Source organism: Dendrobium catenatum, unplaced genomic scaffold, assembly GCF_001605985.2.
Source record: "Dendrobium catenatum unplaced genomic scaffold, ASM160598v2 original_scaffold_210612, whole genome shotgun sequence".
In the NCBI taxonomy this organism is placed as follows: domain Eukaryota; kingdom Viridiplantae; phylum Streptophyta; class Magnoliopsida; order Asparagales; family Orchidaceae; genus Dendrobium; species Dendrobium catenatum.
This window is the reverse complement of record NW_021529024.1, coordinates 112,000-135,438: the sequence shown is the minus strand read 5'-3', so window position 1 is coordinate 135,438 and position 23,439 is coordinate 112,000. Positions and strand designations below refer to the sequence as shown.

General features: G+C 34.9%; 1 protein-coding gene across 5 annotated transcripts in view; it reads left to right on the top strand.

The window, feature by feature from the left end:
* Window positions 1-7,600: 7,600 nt before the first annotated feature.
* Window positions 7,601-23,439, top strand: part of LOC110104591 (riboflavin biosynthesis protein PYRR, chloroplastic) — a 72,062-nt gene continuing 56,223 nt past the window's right edge. For 2 of the 5 annotated variants that reach the window (XM_020833763.2, XM_020833761.2), the window contains exons 1-5: window positions 7,601-8,037; window positions 20,407-20,541; window positions 20,967-21,066; window positions 21,192-21,341; window positions 21,434-21,747. In XM_020833763.2, the coding sequence (XP_020689422.1) occupies window positions 7,669-8,037; window positions 20,407-20,541; window positions 20,967-21,066; window positions 21,192-21,341; window positions 21,434-21,747 (1,068 nt within the window). In that variant the 5' untranslated portion in view covers window positions 7,601-7,668. The remainder of the gene's footprint in view (window positions 8,038-20,406; window positions 20,542-20,966; window positions 21,067-21,191; window positions 21,342-21,433; window positions 21,748-23,439) is intronic. The other 3 variants (XM_020833762.2, XM_028692470.1, XM_020833764.2) reach the window with 3 other exon arrangements.

The window sequence follows — 23,439 nt, the reverse complement described above, 5'->3', positions numbered from 1 at the left end:
CCGGTATTGTACACATCACACAACTTTAAGAAGAGGTATCACCACGTATATAGTTTAGTGAACCCATTTCCCGGTGTTAGGTGCTTTTCTTGTGGCATGCTAAGACAAAAAATTTTAACAATAAAAAAATTAGAATTCCTGTTTAGGATTGTTTTTTTATTAGAAAAGTTGTCAATTCACCCCCACCCCTCTTATCCCATCTCATACTTCATTGTTTATTTTGACATTTTATCTGTCAAAAATTACCATAAGAATATCCAAGAAATATTGCGTTGGCCTACTTAAACCCGATGAACACATTCCAGTAGATGTTTCACTAGTTACTCTTTAGGAGGAAACTCCATTGGAATTTTGATGGAGAAAGCCCTATTTACCTCAGGACATTGTCTTCCTTTTCATTTTCTTTCCTCCCCATTTTTGTTCACTGCACTCATATCAGTCACCTCAGTTGAATGCCACCACCATCGAGACCGGTCTGTCCCCTGATGTTTACTGTTGACTTTATTGATGTTCGCCTCCTCAGTCTCCGATGTTTTCCACCTCATTTGCCAAAAATCTATCTTAAGTTTTTCCTTTTATCATGGATGTTCTCGGTAGACATTTGCAAGAGATTGTACCATGGTGTATGCATTTTGTATATTATAAGTCTAAAGAGGGAGTTGATGTGTCTATTCTCGATAGACATTTGCAAGAGATTGTATCATGGTGTATGCATTTCGTATATTATATTCTTCTTATTAATTGGAATGAGTTGGGGAAAATCCTAAAATAGAGAAGCAATGTGGTGATACTTGCAATGTGTGATAGAAAATTTCCCTCATACTTAGGAGAAAATTCTATAAGATGTGGTGAGACTTATAATGCTTTGTGGTATAAAATGTAGGTCATTAAAAGAGAAACATAATATTAAGTTAATTATTTGCATAAATTAGAGTACTCATGATTGATTTTACTTTTAAAGACAATATAAGAAATGAGCATACACTTGAAAATGTTGGAGAAGCTCCTATGAAAGATAAGATTAGATAGAGCGAGAGAGTTGTCATAGATGGTTTTATCACATCAACTATATTTTCATACTCCAAGAAAATTGGTTAATTAACCATAAATATATTCGAAAAAAACTGCATTTTCATATAGGTATGCCTATGAAGTCACGTAAATTCACTTTTCAAACTACATTTTCACACCCTTAGGCTATATTATGGATTGTATAAATCAAAGAAGTTGGATGTATGACCAATTGGTTCAAGGACAAAAGACATTAATATATGAGTTCATTAATGGGATGAACGTTTTCATTCAGACAACAAAATAACTGTCCAGCTTCATCTCAGATGGAAAGTTTCCATGTCCATATTCTAAACATAAAAATCAAGTGCATCTAAGACCAAATGAAGACTCAATTTGTGAAGCATATTTAATGTATGAGACAACCCAATTTTATTCACATTACTTTGACACAGTGTAACAATCAAGTAGGAGTACTACACATCAAAATTTGGGTCATGCAAATTCATGTAAATCCTCAAATTTATCTATATTCAATGGAACTAGCGAACCCGCAGATGCTAGCACCGTTATGTTTATATAGATGTTTAAGTTTGAATGAATATAGTTTTGGAATATTTCTATACAGGTTATGATGTAGAAATCATTTTTCTAATAGAGAAGGCCATTTTTTTTATTTTTGCTATTGATTTCCATGGATTATCCTTTGGAAATAAACTCACGATGAAATGATATCGTATTTTTTTTGAAACTTTTTTGCCGACATTTCTAGAGGATAATCCGTTGGATGTTACCGTCGGTAACCGCCAAGAGAAACCATCCAATAGATTTACCACAATTATTTTTGGGGAAAAATTTTCATCGAAAATTCTGGCAGATAAAATGCAAGAATTTCTTCCTGGAAAATGACATCTTAGTTACAAATTTTCTGTCGGTAAGTCCACCAGAAATATTTTCAGCATATTTTTTTCTAACATAATGAAATTTCTGACATGTGAATTATCGTCAGACAACTTTTCACTAGAAATGCAATAAAAATTGAATTTTACTGACGAAATTTCAGGTTTATCGATGGATTTTGCTGTAGTTTTACATGAGTCTTATCCATTAATATTAAAAGTGAAATGATTGAAATAAACAGATCAACTGCCTCAACAAATGAACTTTTATAATATTTTTTATTTCTAATTTTTTTCCCCTCAATAACCTAAAAATCTCAAGAAGGAACCTATTTATAGCAAGTAATATAGAAGAATTCTAATCTATTAATTGGGCCAGGAGTATTAGGGAATTTTTGATCTATTAGTTCATTAAAATTGCCCCCAAGTTTGCTATCGAGAAGCCACTTGGTTACATAAATGGGTTTATACCTCTCCTATTTATGAGTGCTAAGATAATTTTAGTCTAATTATAATTATTAATTTATTTTATAATTCATTAGACAATATTACCTTACATGGTCTTATGCATATATGGTTCTAGGAGCACTTCTCACTAAATGGCTCCAAGTACCCTGATTTATGATCACGTTTTCTTAGATGGGGCAATACAAATATTTTTTATTATGTAGAGAAGGATAACAATTTATTTGCTACCTTAAAGGAAAGGCAGGTATGTATGGAAATTTGTCTTGAAGCTCATTTCAATTAATTCCTTTAATATTGGAGATTTTTTAATATAAGTATAATTTCTATGCATATTTTTGATATACTCCAGGGTATTATTCATGAGGAAGTAGAAAATTTGAGTTTTGACATAACTTCCATTGAAAACATCCAAATACAAAATCACACTCAATATTTTCAATAAATCCCCTCACCAACACCAAAAGAATTTCCCACCCATGCCCTCATTCTACCCTGTAAGGCTGCCCATATTCTACTTATCAAGACCCCCCTCTATCAATAGGTCAGGATTGTGCTAATGTTCAAGAGAAATTGTTTGGTGCTTTTAAAAATATTTACAATAGAATTGAAGAGAAGGGCACCATGCTTGATCAACTTGAAGCAAAGGCCAATTATCTTGAATACAAATTCATCCACCATATAACCAATTGTAAATTTCATTCGTAGAAAACTCCTGCATCCTCATCCTCATCTTACCCATTTGTATATAAAGCCCCTCATCTATACAAAAAGTCCCCACAGATGCCCCTTCAGCCCTCTCATCTATACATAAAGCCCCACATCTATATAGAAATCTCCCACAACTGCCCCTCAAGCCCACCCTTCTATACATAAAGCCCCCCTCCCCTTAACTACCTCCCAAGCTGAACTTAAAGCCTCCCTATCTATAAACAACCCCATAGCTACCCCATAAATAGAACATTAAGCCTCTCCAGCTTCCCCTGAAGCCTCCCATCTGAACATAAAGACTTCCCATCTGTATAGAAAGCTCTCCCAAATGCCCCTCCATCCCTCCCATATGTACATAAAACCCCCACAGCTGCATCTACAACCCACCCACCCATCTGTACATAACCCCCCACAGAACCCCAAACTATACAGAAAGCCCTCCAAGCCCCCGCATCTCCCCCAGATGAAATAATTTCTATTGATTCATTTAAAATTGTTGCTTCTCTTACAAATAACATAACTAAATATGCTGGAAGGGATTTTCTAAGTAAGCAATATTAATTGCTTATTTGTTATTGCTTTAAAAATTATACTGATTATTAGGAATCCTTTAGTTAATGTTACTATGCTTTTGTTGATTCTTTAGATGCACTTTCTTCGTGCTTTCATTGTGCTTTCACATTGCTGTCACTGTGCTTCATGGCACTTCACTATGCTTTCACTATACTTTCACTATGCTTCACTTCACTTCAATGTGCTTCATGGCACTTTAGATGCATTTTCCTGTGTATTCACTTTGTATTTTTTTTTTTTTTGCAGGAATGACATTATTTATTCTTCTGGTAACATTATGATATCGAGAGGTGATATTGATGACCTAGTTACAAATATATACTCGGATAATAATTATGTAGATGCATTTACTTTGTTGTTATATAAAAAGAATTCTTTGGTGATTAAATCACTCTTCTTGGAGATTACATGGAGAAAGGCATTTGAAATTATTGTAATCCACTTGATTAAAGATATTTGGTGCTCTTGCATAAACTTTGCTAATCATTGGATCAACTCCTTAAAAAAACATTATATTTATATTCTTTTAGTGTGATCTCTCATCTCATATACTTGTATCATACAAAAATACAAAAATAATTAACATAATCACGTTGTGTTGTTAACTAGTTTTGATTTTTCGGGTGCTAGTTTTTGCAATTAGTTTTCATCACTTTGGTACCTTCCCTTCAAATACTTTTGTGTGATTTTTTTTATGCAGCATTCTCATCATATTAGTGTTTTAAATCATATTTTTAATATTTTATATAAAAAAAATATCTATTGGTAGCTGATTTGATGAAAATTATTTTACCTAATCTACACCATATTCGTCGCCTTGTTTTGATTTGCCTTATGAAATTTTTTGTGATTTAACTTGTATGATTGAAAATAATAATTTCATCATTTTAATTACTATAACTATCATTCATCTTTGTTTCCATAAGTAGAAAAAATAAAATATTTTCATCATAGATATCTTTCCAACATAAACTTGTTTGTGACTCATCCTTGAGGCATGTTGGACTTATTGTAAAGCATTGTCAATAACTTTCGATTGAATCACCTTTGGAAATACTTAAATATTTTTATATCTGATATTTGTAGTGATTATTAACATATTATTTCCATATTTTTAAAATTATAAATTAACTCACTTTGTTTATAATTTTAAGTGAGACTAGTTGCCTTTGATTTCTATGTGTTTTTCAACTAGTCTTGCCATATCTTTTAAGTTAATTTGAGTGGAACTTTTGGAGAACTTTTAAAGTTATTAGTTGTTATCTTCATTACAGTTTTATCATATTAAAATCCAACAAAACTTATTTTATAGAATAGAACCTTTTCATAAGTATTCATATCACATCTTTGCATAATATAGCTAGTCTTTCAAAATTTGCATTGTCTTGAGTTTTAACTTTGCAAAATCATATATAAATATTTTCATATCACAATTTTCTCTCATATGCATAAAAATCAATGAGCAAAAACATTTTTTCAGTGTTTATTAATCTTTATTTTGTGTGAGGTTTATGAGAACTACATAATTTATTCCTTGTGAGAGCAACATTGTATTAAGCTATGACTTGACTAGTTTTCTTTATTTTTGTTTGTAACTTGATGCATTTTGAAAGTAAAAATAGTAAGTAGATAAGAAAAAAATATATGAACCAAATAGTAGGGCTGATTTTTTATTATCTTTTCAACAAATAATGAAACATACAATTGCTCTACTATTCAAGAGATAGATCAACTCTCCCATAAACCCTAGGCATCACTAGGAACAACTCCAAAGAAAAGATACAACAAACACAATTCATAATAAAAATAAACCACCCAATTAACCTTAAGATAAACATTCCTAGTTTTCTCCCAAATTTGAATTCAAATCAGTCATATTTTCCTAAATAAACATGTCCTAATTCCCTTCCAATCAAATCATTCATCTTTCTAAACCTTTCTTAATTCAATCCTAATAAAATCAACAATCTTTCCCTAAATAAATATTTCCTAATTAGTTTTTCCTTATTTCTCCTCCTTATATAATGAATAATTAATCTCCTGGGCCCCACAAGGGCATATCAATACTCCCCCCAAAGACACATCTTATCCTTAAGGGGGAAGGAAAAGATCTGTCTCCTGATCATCTCATATGGCTTTCATGTGGCTTCATTTATCTTTCTTGATAGTGCATCCCCAAAGGTTCTTGGGAGGTCTACTTCAACAAAGGTCTGAGTTCTCTTCCCGCTTCAGGAGGAAGCAAAAGGAGTCGGTTCTCTGCCGCACCGGGGTTGGTGAAAAGGAGTTTGTTGTAAAGGCTTCTCCGCCTAGCTGTGGGAGCTAAAGGAGAGACACTTAGTTAGTGCAATACTCGGAGGGTGCCTCCGAGGAGTGGACGTAGGTCAATAATTGGCCGAACCACTATAAATCCGTTGTGATCTTTATTTTTTTTTGCTTTCGTGTTTATTTTTCTGCACCTTGATTTCTGTGATTATTTGGTTTTTAAGTTTTGCTGTGCTTTACCTAAAGAAATTTTTTTAAAATACCAATTCACCCCCCTCTTGGTTAGCCTCGGGCTAGTTTTTAAGGGCTTAACATCCCTAACAAACTTTCATCCTTGTTTAGGGTCCTATAATCCATGCAAAACCTCTAAATATCATCCTTCTTTCTCACAAATAAAAATGGGTTCGAAAAGGGGCTCACACTTACCTTAATCATTCCTACCTCAAGCATCTTTCTGATGAACATTTTTATCTCATCCTTTTGAATTTACGAGTACCAGTACAATCATATATTGATAGGGGAAGCTTCATCTTTTAAGGTATTGGAGTGCTAGTGCTCCCTAGGTGACGATACTCCTCTAGGTTGCTGAAAAACCATAAGAAACTATTGTAGGAGCTGACATGCACACTCGAAGACCTCGACCAGCTATGAATCCCAGACTTCCACCTGGCTCTACATCTCCATCAAGTAGCCCATCCCTGCTCCTTGTATTGCCTTGACTGTGATTTTGAGTAAAAACCATGGTTATACATAGGCAAACATCTCCTTACAGCACCACCCTCTTCCCTCCATATGGATCTCCATAGTTAAATATTTACAGTCCACCTTCATCTCCCTGATCATCTATAACCACTTAATCCCTAGGATCACATTAGTGCTCCAAAAATCTAAGGGAAGAAAATCTTCCACTATCTGTACGCCCTGGAGTGTCCAAACTAACCTAATATATATCCTCCTACTTCTCTCCACTTTCCTTGTCCCCATCATGACTTCAAAGCTCCCTGTAACCATCAACTTCAATCTAAACTTGTCCACAACCCGATTTGAGATGAAGTTATAAGTAGCCTTGCAATCCACCAGGACCACCACTTGTCGCTTCTTGATTTATCCATCACTTTCATGGTGTGATTTGGAGTAAATCCCATCATTAAGTTAAGGGACACTTCCGCCATATCAGGGTGGAGGTGCTCTCCTCTTGCTTCTGCAATCTCTTTCAACTAATTGCTATCAGTCTCCTCCTCATCACAAACCATAAGAATTTGGAGTGTGCGGTTGTTACACTAATGGCCATATACATACTTTTCAGTACATCGGAAGCACAATCCCTTCCCTCTTTTGTACTCCATTAATTTTTCTTTAATCCAAACAAAAAAATTATTCACATGAATTTACTTTACACTAATCCAAATAACTCCAAAATATTTTGTTATACTCTATTTTTTTTAGCCAACCAAACAACCCCTTAAGAATTGATGCAAAGAGAGCGAGGCATATAATAAAGTAATAATTTGTTTTATTGTATAGATTTAGGCGTCAGATAACTAGATACAAATTTTATCAATTAGAGTGATATTTTCGTTTTATTACATAATTTTTGGTACAGGTTAACGACAAATTTTATGTTTAGATGGATAAATATGAATTATATGTTTAGATGGATAAATATGAAGTAAATCCTTCTTTATCCCTCGCGCGACCTCTTTTTTCCGGCGAGCGAGACTCAAGAGGATCTAGCATAGCAAGTGCAATGGCGCTTCTGCCGTCATTCCTCGCTCTACCCGCCTCCTCCCCTTCTCGTGCTGACACAACTTTCAACCGCGTCAGCCGAATCTGTAGCACTGGCGGCGCGGCGCATGATAATGCCCTCCTCCTTCGGGCAGCAGAGGTCGCGGACTGGTCGGCGGGGCACACTGCTCCCCACCCTAACTTCGGCTGTGTCATTGCTCGCAACGGCGAGGTTGTCGGAGAGGGCTTTCTCTACGCACAGGGAACCAAATGTGCCGAGCTCCAGGCTGTCGAGGCAGCAAACGAGCTAGGGCGCGGCGCCACCGCGTACATCAACATGGAGCCTGGTGATTGCCACGGAGATCAAACCCCAGTCTCCTCCCTTGTCCAGGTTCGCAATCATTCCTTGTTGTTCGCCGATTACTTGTGTGAGTTTGCTGGAGTAGTTTTGACGTAATTTTTCTTTTATTAATTTGAGAGACATGTGCTGAAGCTGTATATCTGGTCGAGTAGTCTATGATTTTCATGCACCATGAAACTTGAATTTGATCTGTATTTAATTTTTTTCTAATGTATTAGATAAGGCGTACGCCTAAGTGGGAGGATTTTCCTCTAAAAAAGAGTTAGCCTGTCCTCATTTTGATGAATTTGAAACAAGAGGAAGCTGAGGTTCATAATTCCTCAGACGTGGCTCCGGCCTTTCTTCAAATAATTGGACTACTCATCTCATTTGGACAAATTTGAATTGAGAAGAATTTGAGGTTCATAATTCTTAAGACAAGCCTATGTTCTTCCTCCATTAAAGAGGTAGACTGCCCGTGTTTGGATGATTATGAACAGAGGGCGGTCACTATTTTCCTTCGAAGGCTTTAGTTTTCCATTTGAAAGAGGTGATTCGTCATATTTTAGTGTACAATAAGAGGATAGGCTACTTTCGTGCAATTTACACATTTTGATTTTCTTAGAATTTAAAAACAAAATTTCCTCTTTTTTTTTTTACTTTTTTGGATAGAAGTGCTTCGGAAATTTCCAAACAACTTAATATTTCAAAATATTCCCAAAGATTGTGGAACTTTCTCTCCTCTCCCGATACTCTAAATTCTCCTCGGGTCTCGTAGATATCATAATTTTCATCTCCGTGCTTCTATAAAAACTATGCTGCAAGAGGCATAACTATGGCGGTGTCTATAGTTCGTAATTTCTTTGGTGAAGCTCTAGTCTTCCTTCAAAAAAGAGGTAGATTATTATTATTGATACGGCATCACAAAATTAACTTGATCGGGCACGAATCTAGAGGCAAAAGCTAGTTGGAAACTTCAAAAAATTAATTCCGAGAGCACCCGAACTCCGATTTCAGTGAGCTTACAGTCAAACTGAGCGTCTCGGAAATACAAATCCAACGACACCAAATTCGACCCAATCCGAGTCCAAATGGGTCCGAACCAAGGACCCGAAGCGCTGTTGGAAGGTTCAAACCGCAATTTGAGTTACCAAACGGTCTCCGATTTTAACGAGCTTATACTCGAATCGAACGGCTCGACGAGACGAGTCCAACGAGCCCAAGATCACAGAATTCCGACATCACTAAGGCCTTCAAATGTCCAACGAACGGTGCATGATCATAGGATTCAATATCGGCCGTCCATTCGACCACTCCCTATTCGCCCCTGATCTCACGCCTATTTACGGGTCATGCCACTCCAGAAAATCTATAAATAGAGCCCTCATTTCTCATGAGGAGGGAGGTCCAAGCAAGAAGAGAAGGAAGAGGAGAAGGAAGAAGCTCCTCCTCGACCACCGTCGGAACCTTGCCGGACCACCGCAGGAGCCTCGCCGGACCACCGCCGGAACATCGCCGGACCACCGCAGGAACCTCGCCGGACCACCGCCGGAATCTCGCCGGACCACCACCGAAGCCTCGCCGGAGTTTCATCCCTACGTCCTGCTTTAGGCCCGACGTTCAGTCCCTACGTCCCGCTGAAGGCCCGACATCCTGCTTAAGGCCCGACGTTCAGACCCGACGTCCTAATTAAGGCCAGACTATAAACACCCGATCTTCCAAGTGACACTGGGTTTAACACCTGACTCCTTGTCTCTTGCTGACTACGGTCCTTTCTGACCTCTTGCCGCCTACTACGGTCCGTCTGACCTCCTCACCAGACAACTGTTCTCCAGACCCTGGTCTCCTGCCGACTATAGTTCTTCAGGCCTTTGTCGCCTACTATGGTCCTTCCGACCTCCATCAACAGACAACGGTCTTTCTGACTCCGGTCTCCTGCCGACCACGGTCCTTCAGGCCAAACAAACATGTATATGTAACTCTTACCATGTAATGCAATCTATATGATGTATATTTGCTACATCAATCCAAGGCCTTCTCCCAAGGAAGGGCCTCATTTGTAATCGACTACAAATACTAGTGGATTCATTCAAACTGGGCCAGGCCCCGTGGTTTTTCCCCCTTTTTTAGGGGTTTTCCACGTAAAAACTTTGGTGTCTCTTATGAATGCTACACCCTCTCACTTATCTGCTTGTGTGCTGGATCTTCGTACAATGCTAAGACGTTAAACTAAATATTTCTCTACCGCCGCGATTACTCCAGGACGCAACAATTATTTTGGGGAATTTTAAACGAAGAGAAGCATTTGAATTTCATAAATCTTATGACTTAGTTTTCCTTTGAAAAAGATATCAATTTTCCTTGTTTGAATGAATTTGGATTGACGAGAGATAGTCTAACTTTATAATTTTTAGGAAGCGGCTCTGTTCTTTCTCTCAAAAAATAGTTTACTGTGATATTTGAATGACAAACCAAGAGAGGCAAGGGTGAATTGATTCTTTTCAAAATATTTTATGCAATTAATGCAAGTGGAGAAATTAAGAGATTGGTAGGAAATGTAAGTTACAGGGAAATTGAATTGCATGAATATAAATGATATAAGAGAAATTGATGAGAGATAGTAATATTCATGTAATTCGGCCTACTCCTTGGATATACATCGGCACCTAGCCACCTCATATAGTTAGGATTACCACTATTCGAAATTTGACTTGCGAACTCCCTTTCCATCCGTGGAGAATCCTTACACCCTTGCACTCTCACACTCTCACACTCTCCTATACTTGGCGCATATAACCCCATTTCAAAGTCTCTTAAATTGACCTGCCATATGGGCAAGTATAACCCAACTTTTAATACAATTTGAAATAGACTAAGTCATCATAATAACTTAACAAATAAATAAAAATACAAGATATAACAAATGATAATACCTATGCAAATTTGCTACATGACATCCAAATACAATATTTAAAACCTTAGGGCATGCAATTAGTTTGGCATTAACTAAGCAGAGCTCACACATAAAATATAATTTTGATTTTAGATTTTAGTTATTCAACATTCGTTTTTCTTTTAGAAGTAATAAAAAAATAAAAAAATGGGGATTTTTAAATGGTTGGAGATATTGATTTGAAATGAAATGTACACAATCAATAAACCAAAAAGAGTTAGGATGAAAATCTGAAAACAACTTCAGCTTTAGTAGAATGCCTTAACGTGCTATGCTGTAAAAACTTGTAGTTAAGTTTTGTTTCAATGTTTTGATGAGGAATCCAAATTCAATGCTTAAAAAACTAGAAAATTATATAAAGAAAAACTTTTAAATAAACTATGGAAGTCTCACAACTAATTTCAGGTTTAAAAAAAATCTAACAATATACTTCACTTTTAATTCATTGATAGTGATGAAATCAAATTTTTAAGTGTTTGAGGATGAGTAAAACATGTTTCACAAAAACATGAAATGAACATTTGAAAATCTGACAAACCTGAAACAAACTTTGAAAAACCTTTGATTGTTTTTGGAAGGTCTTGTTTGCTAAAAATTGGATCAAAGTCCTTGATTTGTAGTTGCTAAAAGTTTTGAAGTGGTTTGCAAATGACTCTCGAAGGAAACTATGTTCTCATATTTTTGGTTATTCAGGAGTCGGTAAGATTACAGAGAGGTAGATGTAGATTTAAAAAGGCTTGGTTAGAAGATATTTGAAATGATATTTTTATTTGATTTAAATGAGAATATGACCCCTAACAGAACACAATGGAGAAAAAATGATTCATGTAGCCGATCCCACATAGTTGGATAAAGGTTTGATGATGTTGTTGTATCAAATTTGTTGAAATGAAATGTAAACTTTATAAAAATATTTTTGGTTATTTTCAAAATATGCGAAAAATTAGTTATAAATTCCAAGAGAAAATTTTTATATTATTGTTTATGAAACTTTGGGGTATTACAATTTTCAGCGGTTTGGCATCGGTATTGTTATTGTTTGAAGAAGCGGTACTGAAGCTCCATGAATCAACCATCACATTTTTTGATCCATCCTCCATCTCTCAACCAAAGATTCTTGATCACCAAAATCCTTTAAATATCTAAGGAACTTTGCAAGTTCTATATTAATCTTTTTTCTCCTCTCCTCATTTAGAAAATATCGTTTCAAGCATATCTTTATCATATTTGACACTTCTAAATCTTTTTGGGTTATTGTTTGAAGAAGCGGTACTGAAGCTCCATGAATCAATCATCACATTTTTGGATTCATCCTCTATCTCTCAACCAAAGATTCTTGATCACCAAAATCCTCTTAATATCCAAAGAACTTTGCAAGTTCTATATTAATCTTTTTTCTCCTCTCCTCATTTGGAAAATATCGTTTCAAGCATACCTTTCTCATATTTGACACTTCTAAATCTTTTTGGGTTGAGACACGTTGAGGGTCTTCTTGAAACCATTTTTTACTTGAATACCTTCAAATAATACAAAGCATATAAAATTATTTATTCATTTACCAAAAAATTTAAAATTAATTTAAAAGATGAATACAAATGTACCTTGGATTTAATAAATGAGCCAAACAATGCACAGGTGTGTTACTTTTGGTCCACATATCCTAAAGAATGGTATAGACAGTGCGCCAAAAACTTGAGTTTTCATTATGTGACTTTTTTTTCATGTATGTATATAATTTCTTTTACTTTTGTTAATATAGAGTCTCACATCTCATAAATCAAATATAGGCATGATTTATCTGTGTCAGCCTCTCTCAACATGGCATAAGTCAGATTAGTGAAAGCCAAAATGTAATCTACATCATTCCACCACAAATCATCTAAGACCTTTTCTTTCTCGTACCGTGCCTTCTCAACATCATCTTCTCGATAGCAAAACCACTTCTCACTAATCATTATAGATTGAAGAATATTTTTTATTTGTTTGAATTTTCTCAACATGATTATTACAGAGGCAAAATGAGTTTCAATAATAGCTAACATTCTCAAATGTGAGAAATCATTAAACATTGAAAGTCTCATTGAGTGGTTCATAAAGAAATTTCTGATCAAAGCAGCATCATCTGCAATCACTGTTATCCAATGACATTCAACATAAATGAACACATTTGTTTTTGTATTCTTTGCTGCACAAATATTTTTTTGAGTAAGATTTAAAGTGTGTACAACACAGAGTCCAGAATATATGAGGATAAGTTTGCTCCACTAAAGATTCTACAGCTTTAAACACCGATTCATTATCTGTTATAAGCTGCACAACATTTGAAGGCCCAATGATGACTATCACATCTTTAATCAAACTGACAATGGAATATTTATTCTTGTATTTACCTTCACAATTTCACAGCTTTATTAAACATTGGACAATTATCTATAACGGCCATGAAATTAATGAGTGGTCTTTTTTGAGGATCAGTCCAACCATCACACATCAAAGTGACACCTTTTTCTTTCCACGCACATTTTGTTGGTTCAAGCAATATTTCAATATGCACTCTTTCCCTTTCCAATAATTTTGATCTTAATGCATTGTAGTCATATGTAACATAACTTGCAAGGTTATTATTACATTCAGAAGTGAATGCATTTTTGTAATGAGGATTTATTGCAAGGTTGAAAAGAAGTCCAGCTGAAAAAAACATCATTGCAATTTCACCATTCAATTCCTCTCGCTGCTTCATGTTAAAAGCCTTCTCTAAAGCACTATTGGCGATGCACAGGATTGCACGAATTATAGAGGTATTAAGTTAATGTGTCATACTTTAAAATTATGGGAGCGAGTTATAGAGCATAGGTTGCGGCGTGATACTAATGTTTCTCAAAATCAATTTGGATTTATGCCGGGTAGGTCGACTATGGAAGCCATACATTTATTCAGAGGTTTGATGGAAAAATATAGAGGAAATAAGGAGGATCTACATATGATATTTATTGATTTAGAAAAAGCATATGATAAAGTTCCAAGAGAAGTGCTATGGAGAGTTCTTGATAAGAAAGGAGTCAATAATGCTTATATTCAAATCATTAAAGATATGTATGCAGGAGCTATTACTTGTGTTCAAACACAAGGTGGTTTGACCAAGTATTTCCCTATTTCGGTTGGGTTACATCAAGGATCAGCCTTAAGCCCATATCTATTTGCTTTAGTCATGGATGTTCTCACTAGACATTTGCAAGATGGTGTACCTAGGTGTATGTTTTTTGTTGATGATATTCTTCTTGTTGATAAGACTAGAGAGGGAATTGAAGGTAAACTTGAATTATGGAGGTCAACCTTAGAGTCTAAAGGTTTTCGCTTGAGTAGATCTAAAACATAATATATGGAGTGTAACTTTAATAGTAATAGACATAGTGAGGGGATTGTGACTTTGAGCAATCAAGTCATTAATAAGAGTACACATTTTAGATATCTTGGATCTATTGTTCAGAGTGATGGTGAAATAGATGGGGATATTATCAGCAGAATTCAAGTTGGATGGTTGAAGTGGAGGAATGCATCGGGCTTGTTATGTGATAGAAATGTACCCCTCAAACTTAAGGGAAAATTCTATAAGATGGTAGTGAGGCCTGCAATGCTTTATGGTGCCGAATGTTGGCCATTAAAAGAGAAGCATAATACATCATATCCTTCACTTATATATGATAATGAATGATCAACTCTAACAAATGAGGAAGAAGTGTGGGATGAACCATGGGTAGATGACAAAGGTATCTCTTTAGGAAGTACCATTTTGATCCTAGATTTAGCTTCATCAACTTGTCTGTTCAATTCAATCAACTGTGACGTAGTAATCTTAGGACACATTTTAATTCCATGGTCAGAAATCTTAAGTAGATGTGCTTTCACCCTAGAATAAGATCCTTTGTAGGTGTCATCACAATAATTGCATTTGAATAACACATTCCCTTCTCTTTCAAAAGTTCCTAACTTTGTAACATGAATCCATAATGACTTATCAGTTTCTACAGGTGGCTCTTTTGAACCACTCCCACCAGCACTAGAGCTCATTTTGCTATTAAATTCACTGGTGAAGTAGAAGAAATAAAGGCTTAATAAATTGGGTGGCATATTGTAAAACAATTAAAAATTGCCAAACAAAGTTAAAAAATAATTAAAGAACTATTGCATCATGCGTTATGACTATCAGACTAAAAAATAATTAAAAATTTGCAGCTATGCCGGGGGTCCAAGGGGGCGCTACCCCTGGCAGGGTTCAATCGCGGGGTCAAGGGGCAGCGCTCTTGCGGGGGTTTCTGGGGGAAGCGCCCCCAGAATAAATTTTTATTATAAGAGTTAAAGCACAGTGAAATCTCAACGAAAGTGCAGTGAATGCGCAGCAAAAGCGTAGGGAAAGCGCAACAAAAGCGCAGTGAAAGTACATTAAATAAACAAATTTTTATTGTAAGAGTAATTTTAATCCAAAACAAATAAAATACTTTTAAAAAAGCTCTTCTGATCACACATCTACGGAATCATTGATATATGAAGAGAAATGACGAATGAAGAAAAAAAATGGCGAAATCAACTTACAGGTTTGAAAAATTTTCAGCGGTTTGGCATCGGCTTCCTTCGGCTGTGCGCAGAAATTAAAGTGGATGGCTTGTTGCTTACAGCCGGAAGGGAAAACTAAGGGTGCGATCTCCAGCCGAACGCTGCTCGCAGGAAAGATCTCCAGCCGACCGCTGCTCGCCTCAATCGCTTGGGAAGACCACAAATACGAATAGGAATATGAGATTAAGGAGAAGATGAAGTCTTGGGCATGAACTGGCTAATATGAAATAGCGGGATTAGAGTTATTTATTTATTTAATTATACAATAGCCGGACACGCGTGTCCGTTGTCCGTTTTATTTTTTTTAAACGGGACACACTAATGACGTGTCCGACACATGTCCTCGTCGTGTCGGACGCGTGTCCGTGTCGGACGCGTGTCCGTGTCCGACACGTGTCTGACACGTGTCTGACACGGCATACCCACTTAAAACGAAGTGTCGGTGCATCATAGCCTGCAATGCTTTATGGTGTAGAATGTTGGTCATTAAAAGAAAAGGATAATATTAAGTTAAGTGTTGCAGAGATGAGGATGCTCGTGTGGATGAGTGGCTTTACTCTTAGAGATAGGATACAAAATGAGCATATACTTGAAAAGATTGGAGTAGCTCCAGTGGAAGATAAGATTAGAGAGAGTCGCCTTAGATGGTTTGGTCACATAAACTGGCGGCCTTCTGATGACTCGGTTAGGAAAGTAGATGTATTAGATTTGACTTATGTTAAGAAAGGTAGAGGTAGACCTAAAAGAATTGGTTAGAAAATATTAGAAATGACATTTCTTTATTAGATTTAAATGAGAATTTAACTCTTAACATGACACAATGTAGAAAAAAGATTCATGTAGAGCCGACCCCAAATAGTGGGATATTGGCTTGATGTTGTTGTTGTTATTATTGTTTTTGTAAGAATTTCATTATGATAATTCTTTTTCTTAACAATCATTCAAATTGATATAAAAATATGTCTCATTTCATGTTTTTTTCCCCAAATTGTCTCTTTTTTTAAGCTTTGCCTCCATTTTAAGTTCACATAAGGTACTTATTTATTTATCATCCATAAAATTCTAATATTATTTTAGATTCCTTAATATAAGTTTGATCTTTCTACTGTTTGATTTTTTTTATTCTCTAATTTACATTGTAATTCATTTTCTTAACATTAACACATGAGAAATATTGTGAATACTAGACTTGCATGTGGGCAATGCTAGTCTGCAGTAATTTATGAGTCCTTTAAAAATTTGAAATAGTCTTATGTATCTGAGATTTAATTTGCCTCCTTAGCCAAATCTATCGATACCTTTCATGGGTTTAACTTTAAAAAATATAAAAATTGCAAACTTCATCCTCTAGCATTCTACATTTTTGGTCATAGTACTTTATGGTCATGTGCAACTTTTAGTTTACCTCCAATTTATTTGATTTTCTGTCTATTTTTTATCAACTAATTATGGACCCATCAACTATCTATCTTCAACTTCAAAGCAACTTAATAAAGTTTTGCACTTCGTGTTGCATAATGCTTCATAAAGTGCCATTTGTATTTTATATTGATAACTATTATTATAAATAAACTATAATATTGAATAATGATTTTCCCAACTAGCTATAAAATTTAAAACATATAATCTCAACAAATTTTTCAGCACTTAAATAGTGCTGTTTGATTGGCCATCACTTTGTATATAAAATGCAATATTTAGATGTAACTTTGTGCTAGAATTTTCATGAATAGTTTTTCATGATCCAGAAGTGAATCTTTCATTTTTGCCTTATTTAATAATCTTTTTGAGTGTTTTGTAATATGACAATCTCTTTTACATAATCTTGACTGTTTCTTAATTAAATCTATCTGTTTGATAAACAAAAAGTGATTGAAGTTAGTGAATTTGTTAATTATCACCCAAATCCAATCATTAACCAATATGGATATAGGAAATCTCATTATAAATTTGTTGCAATTTCTTTCAACTTTGATCATGTAATAAAGGATTCATGTCATGAGAATTTGACTCTTAACAGGGCACAACGGAGAAAAAAGATTCATATAGCCGACCACATGTAGTGGGATAAAAGCTTGATGTTGTTGTTGTTGTCTTCGATGTTTACCCTCTACAATTTGACAAGTCTCATAATTAAATACATACTTAGCAACATCCTTTTTCATATTAGGCCACCAAGTACTCCCTGAATGAATGGTTTATCCTGAGTGATGATTTTCTGTCAAATTTTCATCAAGTCATAATTAATGGGAACTCATTTATTTAGCTTATTCTTAACAACGCCCTTTTCATCAACTACAGTTTCTATCCGGATCTTTATAAATTCAAAAAAATATGGATTTGGATCACAAAAACAACAATATTCTCCTTCCCCGACCCAAAAATAAACTGCTGAAATTTGTCAAAATCAGCCCCCAACGGTCCCAAGACTTGCTCTGATTCCAATTTGATAGGAAACATTTGTAGATTTTAAGTATTTCCTATCTATCTTCAGAAAAACAACGATGAACTCTTCCAAATTCCAATGAAAATCAAGGAAAGCAGTAGATTTTATTGCATGAAATCAACTAACGGAAGAAAATAACAAGATACAAGTGATCCTCTATTCGAGAGGAGAATCGATATCTCCCAATCTCTAGACAAATCTAGAGCCCAAAATCTAAACCTAAGAGATCCCAAAATAAGCCAAATTCAAGATGCCCTAACCCTAGGAAAACAAAGTATTTAATGCATACAAATCTATGTTGCACTGATACACCTATTTATGAAGACGTGTTGTATCCGATACACAGATACATGGATACCCCTCCGATACGACATCGATACGTGTCAGATAAGGCTTTGCTGTATCCAATTAAAATACTATTAAATTTCAAAAGGACACGCATATCTGATGTAGACAAAAGGGGGGGTCAACACTAGTCCAAAATAAATCATATTTTGGCTTCCCTTGAGTCTACTAGCTCAATCCAATTGAGCTAGAATTTTAGCTCATTTATGAGCTAGGCTTTAGTTCATTTATTGAACTAGAGGTTAGCTCATTATTAGCTAGGATTTTTAGCTCATAGTTATCTTTATAATTAATGTAATTTTATGCTTTTTATGTTTGCTTTTATGTTTGTCTCTTGGAATTCCAAACCGGCCTTTGGAATTCCAAGATTTCTTTTTCTTTGGTGGCTCCTTAAATTCCACCATTGCTTTTTAGTTTTTTGTGAATGCCCCTTGGGATCTCACGGCTGGCTCCTTGTTCCGTGTCCGCCCTTCGGTTCCCGCGGCTGTGGCTCTTTGGTCCGTGCGGTTCCCTTCGTCTCCCGTGGCTGTCTCCTTGGTTCCTGGTTTGGGTGTAAACCGAGAGCTTTGGGGGGAGATTTCTATGCTTTTAATTATGTGTTAATTAAGTGTTTGTGTCCTTTTGTATTCCCCTTTCATACCTATAAATATGAGGGGTTATGTAATGTTTTGAATAGTGAATGAAATTTGATTTTTGGAAAAATCAGTTAACCTGCGGGTTGCTCGGAAATCCTACGGGGTCTTTCCAACCTTCTTTTCTCATCCCCTCCGGAAATCCTGCGGGCTCTTTCCACCCTTTCTTCTCGGGCTTCTAATCTCTTCGTCTCTCCTCAAGTGCCACTCCACCTGTATCCTTCTTCTCAAAGTGCAGCAACTTTAGGGTGTCTGTCGTGTTGTTTGTTAGTCGTCGTCATAGTTTTTTTTATTTGGTTGTTTTTTAAAATTTGAAATATAAGAGTTTGTTCTTCCCTTTAGTTTGTTCGTCTCTTTTCTAGTCTTTTCTCTATTTTCGTCGTTAGAAGTCCGTCGTGTCTTTTGTGGGCGAAGGGTATAGGCTCCCTATATCTTTTGTCCGCATCAATATCCGATATGCGTGTCCATTGAAAAACAAAAAAATCTGAAAAAAAGACCCGTCGTATTTACTTCCGCGGCTGCGAGCGAGGTTCTCTCATTTCCGAGATGGATTTGAGTCTTTTGATGATATGAGAATATTAGAAATTGCTAATCTTTCACTTGATTAGCCTAAATTATAAGCTATGATATTTATTGAAGATGATATAGAAGTTCAAAGACAAACCACTAAAGAAGCTAATCATATCATTCATTCTATTGAATAGTTGAAACTTCATGTGCTAAACAATTTATGTTTATGCTTTTCTTACTTTTATTTTTATATTATAAGCTACAAGGCTACAATGATGTTACTTTTTTTTTTTAAATTTAAAAATATTATGCTTTGATTGTTTTCTTAATTTTTATATATGATTTATAAATTTTTTTTTAAATTTAAAAATATTATGCTTTGATTGTTTTCTTAATTTTTATATATGATTTATAAATTATAATGCCGTGTCCGCGACGTACACGTATCCTATATTTTTAAGAATTGTCGTGTCCCGTATTCATATCCTGTCGTATCCGTGTCGGCGTATCCGTATCAATGCATCCTAGATACAAATCAAAAGGAAATCCCTAAACAATCCCTACATTCAAATTTTCCTCCCAAATCCCTCAAAAATCCTTCCTAAAATGCTTTGTTTGCTTCGTCGTTGCGTGTGGCTAAAGTAGGAGGCGGAGGCTTCCGCCTCGTTCGCGCCTAGGCCGGTCCCGCGTGGACCGGTCTAACAGTTTCCACCTAGCCCTTTGTGCTATATTTTAATTGGAAATGTGAACATGTGTTCTTGATATTTGACGGCATCTTATATATTTATCCAGGAGTCAAATGTAGACTCTACATCCACTATAGTAAATAACAATCTTTTATTACTTTATTTGTCTTGTTAGATATACGTTTTGTTGCTTTCTTATTATTTAAGTGTTTCTAATGTGCTGATGATTGCCTCTAGGCTGGAATTTCAAGAGTTGTTGTGGGAATTAGACATCCTCTAGGACATCTTCGAGGCAAGGCAATCAATTCATTCAGAAATGAAGGAATCCGAGTTGATGTTGTTGGGGAGGAGCTGCCTAGCAAGAAAATGGAGGTGATTGAATCTTCGAGTTAGAATATGTTGCACGTCAAGTAGAATTCTTTCTCTAATACGTAATAAACACTGCATGCATCTCTTTATCTGTATGTCTTATCCCTGCTTAAACGCCCTAGAGCTTTCTATGATCTACAATGTCTATTAAGAGATATTAGGTTTGTTATTCTTCAAATGAAGTACCATATTTTTGTTGCAAGCTCATTAACGTGATATTCATTTTGAGATAACTTTAACGTGTAACTTTTCAGTACGGTACATATAGAAACATGTTTCTTGAATGATACTCATAACTTTTTTTTTTTAAAATGAACCCAATGGCATCTTCTCATGTAATGTTAACTTTCGTCATCTTCTCAAAAAAAAAAAAAAAAAAAAAAAAAACTTTTGTCATCTTCTCATGATGTTGAGGTTCATGTTTTCAGAAGGCTTTGAAGTCCTGCATATTAGTAAATGCTCCACTACTTTACAGAGCTGCATTTCATGTTCCCTTCTCCGTACTCAAATATGCAATGACATTGGATGGTAAAATTCATTGTCGTTGATTCTCTTTATATAGAATATTGTCTCTGGATTCCATTTCTCATGTTTTGCGAACTTATCTGCTGCTTTGTGTGGGTGATGAATGGGAAAGACTAGTTGATCGACAGTGGCTTTCATTTTGAGATTACCAGGAAAAATTGCAGCAAGAAGTGGAGATGCCTCTTGGGTAAGCAGCAGGCTTTCTAGAGGCCGAGTTTTTGAACTAAGGGGCCGAAGTGATGCTATTGTTGTAGGAGGAAATACTGTTCGACAGGATGGTGCGTGAATTTGCTGATTTCTTTTTGTGCTGACTTTTAAATTTAGAATTTTATTTGATATTATGAACTTGATTCTAGTTACCTCGTGACAGATCCAAGACTGACTGCCAGGCATGGTGGGGGCCATGTACCTGCTCGCATAGTAATGTCAAAGAGTTTGAATCTTCCTGAAGAGGCGAACCTATGGAATACTCACGATGCATATACAATTATTGCTACACAAAGAGGAGCTCGAAAAGACATTCAGGAGAAGCTCGCTAAAAAAGGAGTTGAAGTGGTGGAATTTGACATGCTAAACCCTAGAGATGTTATGGAATATTGTTATAGTCGTGGTTGCTTGTCAATACTTTGGGAATGTGGTGGGGAACTTGCTGCACCAGCAATAAGCTCTGGTGTAATTCACAAGGTATAGTCTAATTGAGCTTCCATAGATACAAAATTCTATTTAACCCATCTTTTTGCTCGAACATCATGCAGTTTCATTTGTGGATAAGAAGCATAAATAATTTGTGGTTTCAACACCTACGGTGACTTCAAAAAATTATTGAATTGGATTGGCTGAGGATAAAGCAATAGACACCCTCCAAACAAAGGTATCCAATCACAACAAAATACACAAACACTACACAAACACTGACCTAGCTTAAGCTAGAATTAGTTGTCCTAATAAATCACCTAAAGTGTGTATTAAATTGTGTAGCTTTAATATGCCTTAGATTTATTTTTAATTAATATTGTCTATGATTTACATTTATTTATTTTGAGGTCCAAAGGATTTAATTCAAATTTAAGTTTTAATAATTTAATATATTTATTTTATTTTTACATGTTTTAATGGTTCAAATTATTTTTATTTTAAGTTTTAAAAAATCATGGTAATTAATGATTCTAAAGTAAGGTTTGAAATAACTAATCTGAAAGTCCTAAGGCTCATAATTGTAATGTATTTGTTCCTCTCTTAAGGGATAGAGCAATTTATTTATTTTGATTTATTTAATTAATTTAAATTAATATGGATTTATCATTTATATCAATTTATTTTTATTTAACAATCTCTAACTTTTTTTTTGTTATGATTTATTTATTTGATTTTGATTTGATTTATTTAAAAAATTATTTAATTTTTATGAACCTTTAATGGTGAGTTTGACTAAAGTTTGACTTTTTTTTTTAATAATTTTAGAAGTTTATTATTTTTGATAAATTCTACATTTTATTTAGAGTTGAATACAATTTAGTTGCATTTTTAAGATATTTATTTATTTATGATTTTTACAAGATCAGCCAATTATTGAATTTATTTAATTAAGATATTTAGGATAATTTTGATTTTTGCATCAAATCAAATCCAATAAATTTGAAATCATCACCAGAGTTTATGAATGATCCCCGATGATTATTAAAAGAGTTTGAAGTCATTGGTAATTATCCTTGATGGCTCAAAGTTAGCATGCAGCTTATTTCAATTTTAATTAGGCTATCCTGCAATTTTTGATGTGGTTTTATCAATTTTATAAACCTATAGGTTGACTTGATAGTGTTGAAGTTATGAAATTGCTCTCATAAATGTTATGAAATCAATCTTAATTTGTATCATAGTGCTTCTGTTATGAGGTGAGGTTTTGATTGAAGTGCTATGAAGAATACGTCAATCAGCAAAATGTGGCAATGAGATTTTTCGTCATTCTTTTATTAAAAGCCTTCTTCAAAGTGTGTTTTAGGAGCAAATCAAAGTGGCGCACTAGCTCTGTGCATTGCTTAAATGTGAAATGCAAGCTTACAACAAAGTGCGTGTATCGGGATGCTTCACTATATCATCTCAAAGCATTGAGCTCTTGGCTTTGACTAAAAATAAAATCCTAGTTTTGATTTCATGGTTTTGTTTATTATTTACCGCAACAACTAAGCACAAATGTTCACTTCTCATTATTTCTTGTAGTTATTGAGTTGTTGCTCATTGGTTATTTTTTCTTACCCGTTGGAGTTAGTTATGTTTTGATGATTTATCTCTTCACACTCTTTCACCCGTTAGTTTTCTTATACGTTGCGACTAGCACTAGTAGATTATTGCTCACAATTTTTTTCCATGGAATATTTC